General features: G+C 42.1%; 1 protein-coding gene across 1 annotated transcript; it reads left to right on the top strand.

Moving 5' to 3' along the window:
- Positions 1-8,211: 8,211 nt before the first annotated feature.
- LOC308074203 (thrombospondin-type laminin G domain and EAR repeat-containing protein-like) lies at positions 8,212-18,068 on the top strand (the record flags this gene model as incomplete). Its single annotated transcript, XM_080413546.1, has 13 exons — positions 8,212-8,625; positions 10,017-10,240; positions 10,329-10,693; positions 11,223-11,313; positions 11,626-11,782; positions 12,286-12,417; positions 12,701-12,771; positions 13,834-13,995; positions 15,086-15,281; positions 15,438-15,670; positions 16,905-17,083; positions 17,496-17,597; positions 17,915-18,068. The coding sequence occupies exons 1-13, from the start codon at positions 8,541-8,543 to the stop codon at positions 18,066-18,068; spliced, it is 2,151 nt and encodes a 716-aa protein (XP_080269672.1). The 5' UTR covers positions 8,212-8,540.
- Positions 18,069-18,644: the final 576 nt, after the last annotated feature.

Genomic DNA, 18,644 nt, shown 5'->3' with positions numbered 1-18,644 from the left:
GGAAAGTAACATGTCCTCTTCCAGGGAAATAGGACATTCTTCTGTGCATGTTTGCTTATCACAAATGAAGAAGAGAAAGTATTAGACTTATACATTATACATTTTTTGTTTTTGAAACAAGTTGATATTTTAATTATATTATAATTATATTGTGTGTGAGTCGCATGGCTCATGATTCATAGCTCGGTAAATGCCCAGAGATATGAGAGATGGCTTGTGTCCCACAGTATAGTTTAGGCTTTATTCACAACACAGCTTATATCATGGGCCTCAACAAATGGTAAACTTCCCTGCTGCTGTATGTAGGGCTTTTTAGTTGATGATTAATTATCATATACAAATAATAAGGATTGATATGTAAAAATATTACCAGACAGGTGTGGCAAATAACGTAAATATGCAAAGCATATTACTGAAATAAACCAAGAAACCCTGATTGACAATGACAGAACCAACAATGAAAATAAACAATGTAATATCCTTAATACATTTGAACTTTAAAAATGTTCTAGGTAGCAAGAATTACCGATCCACAATATCACAATGTGCTGCATGACGATGCATTCTGAGCTTGTCTGCTATTTTCACTATCTTTTTTATGTATGAACATTTTAGAATTATTTCCCCCAAAATGCTATAGGTTGAAAGGTGTTCAAAAAAGCATTCATCCAGCTGTGAGATAGGCCGTGTAAAAAAAGGGGGGGGGGGCCATGGAAGGAGAGTGGGGCAAATCAAGTGTGATCTAAATCAAGAGTGATTTTGGCCAAACCTACAATGTTTCATTGTGTTTATTGTCACAGACACACAGGGCACTTAAAGCTTCCTCAACAGTATGGATAATAATAAGATATAGAAGATTTAAAAATGATAAAGCTAGAAGTAAAACAGTAGTAGTAGCAAAACATTATGATGATTGCTCCATCACTGGGGGGAGACCACAGCAGATGTTTATCACATGTACAAGACAATGCAAGCAGACCAGCAGCAGCAGGGAGCCTGGCTATCAGTCTCACATTCTCAACATGAACTGTACAACCAGCCAGTATGCTAGTTGAATGAGAGTGAGTGAATGGGGGAGGGGGAGAACTTAGCCTACAGAAATTCACTGGCCACAACAAGTACAGCTGTATACAGAACATAGAAGTCCAACAATACCTAAATGTACTAGTAAAAGCAATCGTATTTTCATGTAATACCTATATTTAAACTGAAGTTTATATAATGAGGGTGACGGATTAACATGCAACAACTACAATGTGCCTCAACAGCTTTGAATGTATAATGATCATCTGTGTTTACACATCAATCAAAACACCACAATGACCAACCATTGTCCATCTGTCCATCTTGTCCTCCCTGTTTTGCCTGATTTACTGCCTTTTTTTAATTATTTTAATGTTGTTTTATACTTTTGCTTATCTTTTTTGCTTTATTGTTAAATAAGTTGTACTTTTTCTGTTATTGTATTCTTGCTCTGTGAAGTACTTTAAGCTGCATTTCATGTCATGAAAGGTGCTATACAAATAAAGTGTATTATTATTATCTGTGTTCAAATACCCAACGACAATGATTAACCATCTTATTTAAATGTAATTTACATTCACCAATATGGCACAAATGACTGCAAACAATAAACAATAATCGGAGATTACATGGGTCGAGTGGGGCATTTTGCCATTTTATCCATCCCCAAATAACAAGACAACATGCACATGTATTCATCAGTCAACTTTTCATTCATCCAAAACAAGTGACTTACCTTTGTTGTGTGTAACGAACGAAATAGTAATAACAGTAACAGTAATAATCATGCATCGTCTTCTCTGTTCTTCTCTCACACTGACCGTTCAGTCCGTGAGTAAACTTTGCGCACCCACTGAGGGGGCGGGGTTGGTTGGGAGACTGCGACTCTGAACAGCTGTGTACAGATGTAAGCCATGGTTCACATGACGCTCGTCTGTCAAAAGCGTCATGGCGCTACTTGTTCCTGTTTTTTAAAATGTTTACATTTACAACCCGTACATCTACATAAAGTAGTTCAAATATAAAGTGCTGACCCCATGGCCATGGATTTAACAAGTTAAAACGCCCTGGTCTAAGTAACCATATCTTCCGTATTTTTCAATACAAAGCCTTTTAATCCAATCGGTGGCCATTTTTTCATATGCTTTCAACAACGCAACCCTATCGGTTGGGAGGTGTACTGCACTCTGATACATTATAACTCTATTAAAAAATGGCCGCCAATCGGATTAAAATACTTTTTATTGCACAATACAGAAGATGCGGGTACCTAGACCCAGACGTTTTAACTTGTTACATTTATGGCCGTGGGGCCAGCACTTTATATTTGAAATGTTAACGTTTATGTAGATGTACGGGTTGTAAATGTAAAAATCTCAAAAAACAGGAACAAGTAGCGCCATGACTGTCACGATATGACGGTCATGTTGGCTATACAGATGTATAAAATCACTACAATGAAACGGAGCTAACAGGATAACAGTAACTAATTATAAAGATGGCCCAAATAAAACGCAAAAACGGCATGCTGACTAAACAGTCTATTCACAGCCTATTTAGTAATGCCCTGATGCCCTTCTATGATAAAAAAAAAACTGTCTCGCAGTATTTTCGGGGACGCGTCCATTTAGTTCAGTCCAGTCTAGATCGCCCGCCTACTGTATCCGGTACGGCACATGCACAATACACAACGCTGTTTCCGTGTCCGCTCAAGACCGGATATGCAAACTGAAAAGCCAATTGGAACCCATTTAAAATGTACGTTCCGTGACCATTTTCTTAATCAAACATGGCCAACACAGCATTCTGACTACACGTACTATGTCATGCACGTGTTTAGTAGTGTACTTTTGCGTTCTATCGTTAAATACAAACATATTTGCCAGTCTTAACTCTATGGGTCCTGTCCGCACAAGAACTAAAAGCAAGATGGCTGCTCCTGCAAAACTGAGCTAGCCTGTGATTGGCTGGCAGAGTGAGGAACAGCGCCACTGACCTGCCATAGAGATAAAACGGTGGCCAAATACGGTATTGCATCCGTAGTGAGTTAAGACTACCATAGACTTTGCATTGAAAACGTTAAGGGCGAGTTAAGCTTAACATTTCGCAGCACTCGCTCACCCACACACACACACACACACACACACACACACACACACACACACACACACACACACACACACACACACACACACACACACACACACACAGACAGACAGACAGACAGACAGACAGACAGACAGACAGACAGACGTTTTATTACTATATTTGGAAGAATATCTATATTTTAGGATGGCAATTTTCTAAATGGCATTTTCTTTTTGGCCATTTTTAACCCAAACCTGGAAGTCTGAGTTATACTTAATGGCGCGCTGGTGTTGGTGTCACAAACCAAAAATAGCAGATCTACAAGTGATCTACACTGTGTGATGCATTGTAAGCTTGTAAATCGCCTGTTTTTGGTGCGTGACGCTGGTGTGCAATTAAATATAAATCAGGCATAAAATATTTTTTTAGTCCTTGTGAGGACCATTGTCCAAACAATGTCTACTTCTCAAATTCTACTATACTTGTGGGGACATTTCTCCCTCACTAGTAGAGTACAAGTACACACACACACACATGTTAATGTGTTTGTTTAGTTGCCTGGGTTCCCTGTCATCATTGTCCTCCGTTCTCTACACTGGCTCCCCGTAGCGGCTCGCATCCAGTTTAAGACCCCACTGATGTCAGGACAGCAGAGTCACTGCCCATCTTTCGCCGCAGGCTGAAAACACACCTCTTCAGGAAACACTACCCTGACCCCCTCCTCTTAGCCTTGCCTACTTGCTGTCAATTAGTTGTACGAGCTCTTGTTTTATTGGATCTTGTTTATTTGATACACTCATTTGTTTTGGCTCTGGCTCATTTGATTTTCCTATTTGTCTCATCTGTTTAAGAAAGTAGGTAGCTGATATATTACACTTTTAACCTTAGCGCTAGGTATACTCTTAGTCGCTTGTTTTAGAAGAGAATGCACTTGGTGATTAGTAGTTTCTTTGCCTACCTATGTTGAATGCACTTATTGTAAGTCGCTTTGGATAAAAGCGTCTGCTAAATGACTGTAATGTAATGTAATGTCCTGCCATAGAAATATATGCCAACCTTCACCTCATTAACTCTTCATGGTCCCAGTATCTATGTCACCGAGAACGTTCTCTGTGACCACCTGCTGAATTCTAAAGTGACTCTACTCTTAACCATAATTGTGTGTGTGTGTGTGTGTGTGTGTGTGTGTGTGTGTGTGTGTGTGTGTGTGTGTGTGTGTGCGTGTGCGTGTGCGTGTGCGTGTGCGTGTGTGTGTGTGTGTGCGTGTGTGTGTGTGTGCGTGTGTGTGTTTGTGATATTGGAATAAAATGTCATCAGCTGATAATTTAAAAATCACTGGTTTGTGTACTAATGCATTATTCACTTATTTTGATGACGTCATCACGCAATGACATCACAACATCATCATCACAACCATGTCCTTTAAAATGACTTGTCCAAGGTACAAACGTGATTTGATTTGAAATCAACCAGCTGTCTTACAACTTCCTCTTGTAGATTAGTACTGATTCGTGTTGGTGAGTGAAATGTTTCACTGGGTGGTACATCTGAATGGAAGAGAAAATAATTACCTCCATCATGCTGTGGTAGTTGGACACGAGGTATACTGCTTTGGACACAAGCTCTACTCACTCTACTGCTTTGAAGGACGCTTGAATAATACTGAAGTGCATGTTTTCAACACAGTGTCTCTGTGCTGGATGATGTTGCCTTTGATGTCGACACCCACAGATGGTTCAAGCCCAAGGTTTGTGGGATTGTTCCAGAGAACGACCACTACTACTCAGCCTGTGTCTTGGGGAAGGCCATATATGGAATGAGGGCTGGATACACTGTCATCTACAAGCTGGACATCAACACAATGGTCTGGTCTTTAATTAACACCAGAGGTACTCCACCAACTGCTTCCTTGGGTTACTCTGCCACCATCATCGGGACAAAGATGTTTGTATTTGGGGGCAGACAGCGATGGCTTAACAACAACATTAGTGTGTTTGATACAGAGACCAACTGCTGGCTGAGCACTCCTGCACTCTTTCAGCGTCGTCCACAAGGTTATCCAAACGGTTGTCCACAAGGACGCGAGGAACATTCAGCCTTTGCCTACAATGGAGAGCTGTACATATTTGATGGCCAAGAAGAAAACAAGCACTTGAAGGATCTGTGGAAATTCAATCCACAGACTTTCTCCTGGAAGAAGGTGGAGTCCAAAGGAAAAGTCCCTTTTTCAATGTATAGAATGTTATGTTGCATGGTGGGAGATCGTATCATCGTCTTTGAAGGACTCAAACAATGCTTCTTCAACCCATACGGAACGGCCTCACTGATAAACTGTGTTCACACTGATAAACTGTTCATTTTAGATTTGAGGCCTAGTCTGAAGACAGTGCTGGAGCAGTCAGAACTCCCACACAACATCAGGTGGGAACTGGCAAAACTGAAAAAAATGGAAATACCGAAACTGAAAGAAATGGTTCTTTGATTTGTGCGGCGAAATAGATTTCTTTATTGCGAATATTCCGGGATTAATCGCTTTATGAACAAACTCGATCTCTCCTCGATCAAAGGATGGCAGAGAGAGGAGTAGCTCGAGGAGTTAGCCCTCTAAAGTCGGTCAAAATAACTCGACAAAAACAGAACCAAAATGGAAAAATAATGAAAAGAAACAAATAGGAGACACAGATGAAGCCGTAGGAACACCCGGAGATAAACAGCAGAAGAATAAAGTAACAAAAACATCGACGACGACGGAGGGATAGTGAGGAAGACTCGGATGAGAAAATGGACGAGGGCTTAGCTGAAATACTGCGTGCTGGACTCGACAATATAACTAAAGAACTACAATCTTTCAAGCAGGAAATACGGAGCTGTTGTCGTTTAAAGAAGAAATGAAAAAAGAAATGAAGGAGGAAAGTTTTCGTTAATGAAAAAAACGATCATTTGCATTCCTAGTCAGGCTGCATTAGGAGCCTAGGTGCCCGGACTGCTAGGCCAGCCTGGGCCGGTGACAATACTCTTGACCACTGCTACACACCCTTCAAAGATGGATACAAAGCTCTCCACCGCCCACGGCTTGGAAGCTCTGACCACTGCTCCATCCAGCTGCTGCCGGCCTACAAGCAAAGGCTTAAAAGGGAGCCGGTCGTTGAGAAGGAGGTCCGAGGTCCGAGAAGGAGGTCAGAGTCGGAGGATACAGATTCTATGCTACAATCCTGTTTTCTCTCTGTAAAGATAACAGATAGGTGACGATTCACCCTCAGGCTTGTGGGAGAAGTGGGAGGACGGAGGAGAACTGCAAAGGAGGAGAGAGGGGGAGAGAGAGATCATATAAATGTGTTTGAGTCCGTTTGTGAGATGTAGATTAAAGAGTTTGTGTTGGGAATGTGGGCCCGATGCTTTGGGGCTTATATATAGGCTTACACCTTAGGCACTGCTCTCTGGATGCCCTTCTCCTATGAATGCAACACACACCTATGGCATCGCACGCACGCACGCACGCACGCACGCACGCACGCACGCACGCACTCACGCACGCACGCACGCACGCACGCACGCACGCACGCACGCACGCACGCACGCACGCACGCACGCACACACACATAGTGCCCTTTCACTCTCTGTATTGGCATGGCGTTTTCTTTCTTTCTTTTTTTAATTTGTTAATAATTTCTTAATTTCTTTCTTTTTTTCTCTCTTTTGTTCTTTTATTTCTTCATTTCTTTTCTCTATACTGCGTAGCAAAAAATCCTGAAGGGGGTGTCAACAAGTGTCACTTGGTAGCGGCGGACATCTTGGTGGGTCATAAACAGCTTGACTTAACATTGACTCTTACCCTACCTCTATGCTCCCACCCCACCAAAATGTCTGCAGCTACTATGCCACGCCCCCGCCCCCCGTGGTGACGACACGTTGCCAAGCACTATAACACAATACGACAAGGAAGACTTCAGCTCCAAACAACACATAAACCAAGTGGTCAAATGTTTTATGTGTTGGAATAACTGAACATGTCAGATAGCTAGGCATTGTATGAAAGTGGAGGTAGGTAATGAATTGACTTTATGTGACTTTATATGATGGTAATGTAATTGGCAACTATATTAGTGTGATGGTTACTAGATCTTGAGTGATTAATTGATTACATGGTGCATCTATATGTCTTTGTTTTTATTTTTATTGTTTTGTATTGTCATAATATGTGACGTCATGTGCTGTCATGCTAGCGTTTTATGTTCTTTCTCATTGGATAAACATATTGAAACAGAAGGCTAAAAGCCAAAGTAGAAGTAGTAGTAGTAGTATAGAAATAATTAGATGATTAATTTCCAAATACGTCAGGGAAAACAGAACAAAAAAAACAAACAAAAAACAATGACCTGTATCTCCAGTAGGTTACAGTCTAACGGTAACCTATTGGAATATAACCGTTAGTTATAGACTCCTGTAATGATAATTTTTCAGGTCTGCCTGAAAAAGCTATCAGACAGCTTATTCAGAATGCAGCTGCTAGACTAGAACCAAGAAAGCTTCTCACACACAGTCCTCAGATCTCACTGGCTTCCAGTGACTGTGAGTCATAGAATTGACCATTTGTTGTCTACACCCTCCCCAGGCCAACAGTGTTGTCTACACCCTCCCCATGCCAACAGTGTTGTCTACACCCTCCCCAAGCCAACAGTGGGGTGTAGCAGCGACAGGGACTATGTAGTGCATTGCTCATGTAAAATTGGCAGAATTACTCAATTGGGAAAAGACAATCCAGTTTGATATTGTATGGGTTCAAGTCCCATAATTCTTTGGGTAAGAAGTGACATACCTAAATGTGTGTCAGTGTTGGATCTGTGTATTTCTTTGTCTATAATGCTATAAAACATCCACAAAACAGAAATACACACACACACACACGCACGCACGCACGCACGCACACACACACACACACACGCACACACACACACACACCGTAGAGCTGCTCTACATCCCCTCTGGCAGGACTGGTGTGGGAGGGATGATTGACAGGCCACTTCAGTGATTTGCATGGCTCCGGTATTTAAAAGGGGTGTGTGTGTACGGGGGATTCTTCACACAGACAAATGGATTCCTCTCTAAGCACAGTTGATCTGGGACTTTGCCTGTCTGCCTTGACCGCTATCTGAGTATCTGTCTGCAGTAGGCGAAAAATAATTCAAGTTTGAAGTTTGACACCTTGGTGAGTTACTTGTCTGGAGTTTATTTTCTGGACTTTGGCGAATCGGAGGCTACTTATGGGCATACTCCGGTTCAAGGATACCTCTACTGTGTACCTTTCCTAAAGACTCAGAGAGAGAGAGAAAGTGTGTGATTGACAGAAACAGGGAGATCACTTTGATATGGAGGCATGAGGGCTGGCTAGTTGGCATCTGCATCAAAAAGGCAGTTTGTGATTGGCTGTGATGTCATCGGTGACGTTGGTGCTGCTTCTTTTCCTGGGGTCAAGGCTCACAGACACGGCCAGAGAAACATGGAGACACTGTACAGGTATAACTCTATTATTACACTGTGAAATCCTGAGCGTTAGAGTGTACAAATGTAACCGTACCAAATGGATTTGGTTACATTTGTACACTCTCAGAGTTACAGTATACAAATGGATAAATTAAAAGAATTGCTGTGTATTCTATTCTATCCCAGTTGCTCGCTCTCTTTGTCTGTCTGTCTGTCTGTCTGTCTGTCTGTCTGTCTGTCTGTCTGTCTGTCTGTCTGTCTGTCTGTCTGTCTGTCTGTCTGTCTGTCTGTCTGTCTGTCTGTCTGTCTGTCTGTCTGTCTGTCTGTGTGTCTGTCTGTCTGTCTGTCTGTCTGTCTGTCTGTCTGTCTGTCTGTCTGTCTGTCTGTCTGTCTGTCTGTCTGTGTGTCTGTCTGTCTGTCTGTCTGTCTGTCTGTCTGTCTGTCTGTCTGTCTGTCTGTCTGTCTGTCTGTCTGTCTGTCTGTCTGTCTGTCTGTCTGTCTGTCTGTCTGTCTGTCTGTCTGTCTGTCTGTCTGTCTGTCTGTCTCTCTGTCTGTCTCTCTGTCTGTCTCTCTTATACACACGCACACACGCACAGACGCACAGACGCAAACACGCACACCACACACACACACACACACACACACACACACACACACACACACACACACACACACACACACACACACACACACACACACACACACACACACACACACACACACACACACACACACACACACACACACTTATTATTATCCACCAAACCTCATCCTGTCATTTCAGTAGTTGTGCTCATTTTAAGGTTGCTCATGTCGGGTTAATGATTGTATAATGAATGGTTTATGGTTTCATCTTAGAACCTTGGAAAGCCCTAGGGGTAACATTCCTTTGGATAACGTCAATTACACGAGTGTGTTTACATTATACTACTGTATGTGTGCCGTGGGTGTATGCAGGTGTACTATATGTGCAAGTCGTTCAAATGTACATCAGCCTACCAGACATACTGTAGAATTCAACAAAAAGCATCTATTGCAAATAACACCAACAGGATAAGAAGCGTCTGATGATCACTTTTCATCTGTCTAAGAGTTTCTGAATCTACACTATTGCTTACTTGTTACAAAAAGTGGGCCTCCTTAATAACCCCAATCAACTCCTTATTGCAGCCCCGCCACCACCCAGGGCTATTGCTCACATACCAGGACAGTCCGGCACTAAAGGATGAGACTATTCTAACTTGGTTATTTACTTGGTTATTTACTTTATTAATTGCAGTTGCAATTTCCATGTACTGTATTACTGTGTGGATGTATCTATGTACTGTGGAATGTGTGGATTGAGTTGTAAAATAAAACTTCCATCTTTCTGACCATTACTTCTCCTGTCCTGTCTTCTCTTCTCTTGATTAATGGCCTTCCAGATCTTCTCCCACTGGATCTTTTGTCCCATGTCCTCCCGAGGGACACCACCAAACCTGTGCCAGGGGTGCACGTGATGCAGGTCGGAGGGGTGAGGGGGGTACATTTCTCTCGCCCTCACACTTTCCTGAGCTTCCCCTCCTCTCAACTCCTGGTCAACTGTGATGTCTTCCCCCAAGAGTTCTCTATTGTAGTGACCCTGAAGATCACTCGCATTGCGTCCAATGTAAGGATAAATTGCATCAAACCTTTCAGTTATTCCGATGGTTTTAAGGCCTCTATTGTCCTATCGTCTAATGTCTTGTGTCTCGCAGAGAAACGAATACATCTTTTCTGTGGTGGAACAAAAAGCAGAGGAGAGCAGAACTGCGGAGCAGAAAGATCAAGGAGAGCAATGGAACAGGAACAAAGAGAAGGAGTCAAAAAATGAAGGAGACTGGAATGGAGAGAGCAAGGATGCAGGGCAGGGAGAGAAGGATAAGGATAGGGGACGGCTCATCCTGGGGCTGAGGTTCTCGAAAAACCGCTTGCACATTCTCTTTAAAGATCACACAGGGGTCATAGAGCGCTGGGTATTTCGAGGCCTGCGATTGGCCGATAACCACTGGCACACGCTGGTCCTCGCCATTGAGGACAGCCATGCCAGGCTCACAGTGGACTGCAACTCACCGCTGGAAATGTGAGTTCCTTGATATCCCTTACCACCTCTTACTGCTGTTTATCTAACCTTGTCCTGTTTTAACATACCTCCCTCCTTCCATGTTGTCTTTCGGTATTGATTTCTCCTGGCTTTTCGTGTGCCTCTGTTTCATACCTCTTTCGTTCACATACTATCTTAGTACCATCTTCAACCTGCCGTTAGGGTTAGTGGATCTTTCATCACAGGGTGGTGGCACAGATCCAAATCTGCTTATAGCCTATAGGCTCGTAATTTTGGCTTGACAGTATTTGATAGATGGTGTTGGTGGTATGGTAGAAACACCCTTTGGCTTTTGGAAGCAGGTATTGCCCTTGCACCATGTAATCAATATACTGTAATAACACTCTTCTTAGCCTCTCATATGTACAAACAGAACAGGGGTGGAACTTGGAAGCTATAGACTATAGCTTCCACCACATAGTCATTACTGAGACTATTGACTGATTTGAAAGAGCAGGCACTCACTTAAACCATTTTAAAGGAGCCTAATGATACGTTTGGTGGACAGGGCTCCTTCTAGGACTTTCCCCTCTGACCTGAGCATTCAGGGAGCAAGGTTCCACATTGGCAGCCGCGGGAGATGGAAAGGCCTTTTTTCAGTAAGAATGCACACACACACACACACACACACACACACACACACACACACACACACACACACACACACACACACACACACACACACACACACACACACACACACACACACACACACACACACACACACACACACACACACACACACACACACACACACACACACAGTTTGTAGAATCTGCAGTGTCTGTCGAATACTGTACGTCAGAAGAATACATGTTAACGTAGAACAGTTGTTAAACAGCTTGTATAACTGATGTCTTTCATTCTAAATAGATAACATGTCCATCAATATCTATTGCATCACTATACAGGGTCTAATTCGGCAGTTGGTGCTGGTGCCAGGTTGTGATGCCACCCCTCATGTCTGCCCGTCTTCCAATCCCAGGCTGGCGGAGTTGTCAGTACCACCACTTCTCTCAGACCTCCCTGTCAATGAGAAGGAAGCTGGCGTCAACCTGCCTTCATACGGTAACCTGAACTTACACTTAATTTTAAAGACGTACAATTCAATCCAAAGAAACATGAGAAATTCAGGTCATGTCTCTGCCCGTCTGTGTCCATGTATTTTTCTTTCTATCTGTCTACTTGACTTTATGCCTGCATACGTCTGTCTGTCTGTCTGTCTGTCTGTCTGTCTGTCTGTCTGTCTGTCTGTCTGTCTGTCTGTCTGTCTGTCTGTCTGTCTGTCTGTCTGTCTGTCTGTCTGTCTGTCTGTCTGTCTGTCTGTCTGTCTGTCTGTCTGTCTGTCTGTCTGTCTGTCTGTCTGTCTGTCTGTCTGTCTGTCTGTCTGTCTGTCTGTCTGTCTGTCTGTCTGTCTGTCTGTCTGTCTGTCTATCTATCTATCTATCTATCTATCTATCTATCTATCTATCTATCTATCTATCTATCTATCTATCTATCTATCTATCTATCTATCTATCTATCTATCTATCTATCTATCTAATCTATCTATCTATCAATCATGATGTCAGAGGCTGAAGTCCAAATATCAGTGGGGTTGGATCGTTCGTGCACAGAGACACTACAAGGCAAGTTGTGGTTCAACCCTGTCAGAAAAGGTCTTTACCTATGTGATGGTACATCCTGGATCCCTATGCTGGAAGGTGAGAACCAAATTGAACCAACCACCCACTCATCCACAAATATCTATTTAAAATGACAAATGTTTGCCTGCAAAGTTTATGTATGAGCAACAGGGCAATGATGCCGCTGGGCAGGAGCGCAAGGGAATGTTCTTCCTCAAATGTCACGTTTTGTTGGAGCAGTAAAGATTGATAACATAACTTCTCCATAGTTTGCTAAAAGATTTAGCAGCAAATTATCATTAAATATTATCTTGTCTAACATTACAATATTCTTACTTCCATACTCAATCTCCCCAATAAGAACATAAGCGGCTGGACTATGTCTTGGAGCATCAGGTCCTCACCACCAGTTCAGAGACGAATGATGTTGAGGTATCAAATTACAATTTTCTTTTTTGGGGCTTTTCTGCCTTTATTGATAGTATACAGTAGACTGACAGGAAATGGGGAGAGAGAAATGGGGAGTGACACGCCAGCCGTCCGGGTCTACATTTTATTTTAGGTATTTAGCAGATGTTCTTATCCAGAGCTATTATCCTCAGAAAAAAGAAAGCATCTCGAGTGCTCAGAAGCCCCCACAAATATTATGAAGGCACTCTTTGGTTGGGGACTCAAAACGTGCAACAAAGGGAAAAAAACAAGTCACTCTTCCGGTGAAAAGTTAAAAAGCATTTATTAGGATGCCTATTTCATCATTGAAAGGGAATTAAAAACTATGATGGGGATACAACCTGCCGTGGGGTGCAAATTTTCAATCCCCTTGTACTGAAAATTAGCACCTATGCTTTGTATGCAGTTGCTGTCAGGCAGAAACCTTGTACCTCCATATTTCAACTTTTTCGACATTTTCCATAAATGTGTGCCCTATCCTATACTTTGTCATATGACAGTGTTGTGCAAAGAAAATAAAAATAAATATGATCTACAAGCTCACATCAATGTGATGTATTGTGAGCTTGTAGATCCGCTTTTTTTGAAGATTTTTGAAAGATATTGAAAATATTTGCGTATCATAACAGCCCCAAAAATATGGACACCAGGTTGAAAATCTGTCTGTGGATTTTATAAATATTTAACCAATGAAATGTATAAACAGGAGCTTGTGACTAAATTATATAGGCTATTAACTACATTGAATCCATTGGAGCACAGGTTCTTCTATCCATTTCCTGAAATGTAATGGTTTTGGACATACTGCACAAGGTTTCCATCCGACAGCGACAATATGTTCTATTTTCAACAGATCCTAATTAGCCGTAGTAGACAGATTGCGTACTAAATTAGTATTATCATCCTGTTGATTATATTGTTCATATCAAAATGGGTGCCTATATTCAAGTCCCAATAGAAATGTACTTACAGGTCACAATATTATGTGTCATGTACAAGCTTATGAATTATAAGAACCATCACAAGCTTGTTCCCATGTTTCAGGTGTTCCAGGTACCTGGTATGGGTCTGATGGCTGCCATGGCTCACCGTTCCCCGGACTCTGGCTCTGCCATCTATGTATGGAGCCACACAGGCTTCCAGCTGTACCAGAATATCAGCACCTATGGAGCACTGGCTTGGAGACACTTCCGCATGGGCAAGAAGGTATGAAAGAAATTGGTGGTAAGACAGAAATGGAATAGAGTGAAAGTGGCATGATGCTTTGGGTGCCTGGTGGCACAGCCAGTTAATGCACCAAGCATAATGCTCCTTGAGAGTTGAATCCCACTCCTGTCATATCTTGAATGTAACCTCTCTCTCTCTGCCCTTGGTTTCCTGTCTATCTGCACTCTCCTCCATTCATTTTTATATGAGAGTACGAAGAAAGGAAAGTTTCAACCTATATTCAGAATTCAAATTCAAGTTTACTTTATTGATATCAAAAGTGATACTTTTTTGTTTGTTTGTTGCTAAAGACGCTGTAAACATAATGCCACAATAGCTGCAAAAATACGGTTCATCAGTAATAGATACACAATACTTAGCAGCACACGACACACCTACTTTTCCATCCATCTTCATTGGCTTATCCAGAGTCAGGTCATGGAGGCAACATTTCCAGCAGAGAATCCCAGACTTCCACATTAGCTACTTCTAAATGGGGGATCCCGAGGCATTCCAAGGCTAGTGTGGAGATATAATCCCCCCCATCTGGTCCTTGGTCTGCCCCATGACTTGTGGCTATAGGGTCTCTTTTCAAGACCCAGAGTTACTTGAGCTCCTTCACTTGTGATACGGCCTCATTCCTTACCTGGAGTTGGCAATCAACCGGTTTCCTGCTGAGAACCATGGCCGCAGATTTAGAGATGCTGATCCTCATCCCAGCCTCTTCACTCTCGTATGCGAAGTGAGAGCTGGAGGTCACAGACCGATGATGCCATCAGGACCACATAATCTGCAAAAAGCAGTGATGCAATCAGCTCACCGAGCTGTAGACCCTCTCCTCCATGACTGAACCTTGAGATCCTGTCCACGAATGTCCTACTTTTTTTTCTTAAAATAGAAACTGTCCAACGTACACACTTATTTAATAATTGTCATTTTACTCATAATAAATGCAGAGCCAACAGTCATGCATGAATTAAAAATAAATCAAGGATAACACAATAACGTTTCAGAAACTTATTTCCAGTGTGGTCCTCATTTAAAAGACAAGGTATACATAATATTGTACATATTCTATATTCTATTCTAGATGTTTCTAGTGGTATCTAACTCTGGAGGAGGATCAGAGAAGGAAGGTGACACGGAGTTCTCTGTGATTTACAAGTGGAGCAAGAGGAGAAAACATTTTGTGCGATATCAAAACTTGCAGACCCACTGTGCACGGGACTGGGAAGCCTTTGACATCAACGGACATGCCTACCTCGCTGTGGCCAATCACAGACAAGGCAAAAACACAGTTATATTTCTCTATCTCTTGTGCAAATTATTCATTAATGATCAAACAACTATTGAATTCCCAAATTCCTAAATTACTTCACTGAAGTTTTTACATGTCATATCTGTCTTGTTCTTTACTCTCTATTCCATAATTGGTCCTTCAGGTGACAATAATCACACCATAGACAGCGTGGTGTATAAGTGGAACAGAGGAACAAGGTATTTCGAGGTTCATCAGATGCTGCAGACCTCAGGGGCATATGACTGGGAATTCTTCACTGTTGGACCATACCATTTCATGGTGGTTGCGAATGCCTTTGATGGAGTGACCACTCATGTAGACTCTGTCATCTATGTGTGGGTCAATGGAAGCTTCCAAGTGTTTCAGACAATTAAGGTGTGTGGTGGGCAGAAAATATAAACATAGTGATTGATTATGCTTATAGGATAGAGTACCAAATTGTAGGGGTCGATTTGGGTGAGTAAAAAGGTCAAAAGTTTCAAATGATTGTTGTGAGTCTTAATAATAGCTAGCAGTGATTCATAGACAATAATAGATGATTTAGAAGTATGTGTGGGATGTAATGTTAATCCATAATGTTGCGTTCTGCTGGATCATTTGCATTCCATTGATGTGTTCAAGAGCTTCAGTTTCCTTTGATAAGATCCTTATCTTAGAGATGAGTATGAACAACTAGCTTGTCTGTGCAAGAAGAAGGAAGGGAATAAAAGATGGGGATAGATAAAAGTGTGTGTGTGTGTGTGTGTGTGTGTGTGTGTGTGTGTGTGTGTGTGTGTGTGTGTGTGTGTGTGTGTGTGTGTGTGTGTGTGTGTGTGTGTGTGTGTGTGTGTGTGTGTGTGTGTGTGTGTGTGTGTGTGTGTGTGTGAGAGATAGAGAGAGAGAAAGCGAGAGAGGGACAGACGAAGAAAAAAGGCAGAGGAAGGGGGTGCGACAATGGATTTCAGACAGTCCAAAAATAGAGCATGTGGTTGAGCTTTTATTTGGTTGAGAGATATAGCTTTGACATGTAACTGATAGTGAATCACACATTTGACTGTAGCCACATTTGAGGTGAGTGTGCTGACACATTGATAGACACATGAAAAGCCACATTTAGGGGAACTCCATAGTTGGATATGAGACTTGCATGAACACCTTGAGGCGATAAGACTATGAATCATCTGAAATCATTAAAAAGTGAACCTTCTGAAAATGCAGAAGTCTGACAGTTTAACTCATTTTGCACTTTCTATGCCGTGAATGTCTCATGTCCCCCCTTCCAGCTGCACATTTAAGCATGTCATACACGGTTCATACTACCACACCTCTATATACAGTACAGTACATTACACACACACACACACACACACACACACACACACACACACACACACACACACACACACACACACACACACACACACACACACACACACACACACACACACACACACACACACACACACACACACACACACACACACACATTATACGGTGTGTGTGTGTGTGTGTGTGTGTGTGTGTGTGTGTGTGTGTGTGTGTGTGTGTGTGTGTGTGTGTGTGCACGGTGTGTGTGTGTACACAGTATATATATATATATTTTTAATTTTTTTTCTCTCTCTTCACGTAGACATTCTGTGCCACGGACTGGGAGATGTTCAAAATTGGCAACAGAGTCTTCTTGGTCGTCGCCAATGGAGACAGACTCCATGGTAATGGGTCGAGTCGATATGCCATCAACTCTACCATCTATGAGCTGGATATGAATGGACAGATGTTTGTCCGCTTCCAGGACATTGTCACCTACAGGTACAATTTCACCAGCCATATAATCCAGGTGTACACACACTATTCTCTCTCTCTCTCTCTCTCTCTCTCTCTCTCTCTCTCTCTCTCTCTCTCTCTCTCTCTCTCTCTCTCTCTCTCTCTCTCTCTCCCTCCCTCACACACACACACACACACACACACACACACACACACACACACACACACACACACACACACACACACACACACACACACACACACACACACACACACACACACACACACACACACACACACACACACACACACACACAATGGCAGTAACGTGTATGTTATACATCCTGGGAGAATACTTTATGTATAGTAACTATACTATATCTTCAGTATATACTGTAGTAGTTACAGCATATCATTTATATGTCTTCCTACACTCATCTCATCTCTATCGATCTAGTGCAGTGGACTGGGAATTCTTCAGCCTGGAGGAGGAGCATTTCCTGGTTGTTGCCAATTCCTTTGATGGAGAATCCTACTCTTTAAACAGCATTCTGTACAGGTACTGATCTCATACACATAACATCAAATAACTATCCCTAATATGAAACAGTAGACTGAAAGCCTTTATGGTTGTGTAAATGTACGGTACATTGGGGCAATGTTGCATAGACTTGGGATTTTTAGGCCAGGAGCTCTTATGGCTTTTTAGCCCACCACCACATTTTAGTGGATTTATTTTCATTCTGGAGACCAGACTCATGAAAACATATAAGTACTCATGTCATAAGAGAGCCCAACAGGAACAGACCAATAATCTATTTAGGGTATCAAGGTAAAAGCTTTGATTTATGGCAACCATCTCTCTTCTATTGTCAGGTGGCAGGGATACGAAGGATTTGTTCCTGTTCACTGGCTCCCAACTATTGGATGTAGCGACTGGGAGTTTTTCACCTCTGAAGGGGAATCTTACTTGATTTACTCAAGTGCCAAAGCATCTCTCTCCAAGGTGTTCAGACTAAAAACCCATTAGAAGAAATGTGCTTGTACTGTGTGTGTGTGTGTGTGTGTGTGTGTGTGTGTGTGTGTGTGTGTGTGTGTGTGTGTGTGTGTGTGTGTGTGTGTGTGTGTGTGTGTGTGTGTGTGTGTGTTCGTGTGTGTGTGTGTGTGTGTGTGTGTGTGTGTGTGTGTGTGTGTGTGTGTGTGTGTGTGTGTGTGTGTGTGTGTGTGTGTGTGTGTGTGGGGGGGGGGGGGTGTGTGTGGGGTTACATTTGTACACTCTCAGATTTAAATTTACAGTGATTTTACAGCGAGTCTTCGTTTATAGGCTATCAACTATTGTACCTCAGTTCAAAAGAGTAGGCTATGTTATATTTGATGTTGTAGGAATCTGTTAATATGTGTGTTATTAACATCTATAAGATTTTTATATTCATTCTTATCTCCATATTTGTTTCTGAATGAGAATTTTTAATTTTAACTATAAAACGTTTATCCTGCTGTGAATTGACATATATGTATTATCAATCAAAATGTGACACTAACTTATTGAAACAAAATAAACGATTTTGAAGTACAAAACCGTATTTGTCAAGTGAATGAAGCCATC

Source organism: Gymnoscopelus braueri, assembly GCF_963280865.1.
Source record: "Gymnoscopelus braueri genome assembly, chromosome: 19".
Classification (NCBI taxonomy): domain Eukaryota; kingdom Metazoa; phylum Chordata; class Actinopteri; order Myctophiformes; family Myctophidae; genus Gymnoscopelus; species Gymnoscopelus braueri.
This window is presented reverse-complemented; position numbering and strand designations above follow the sequence as displayed.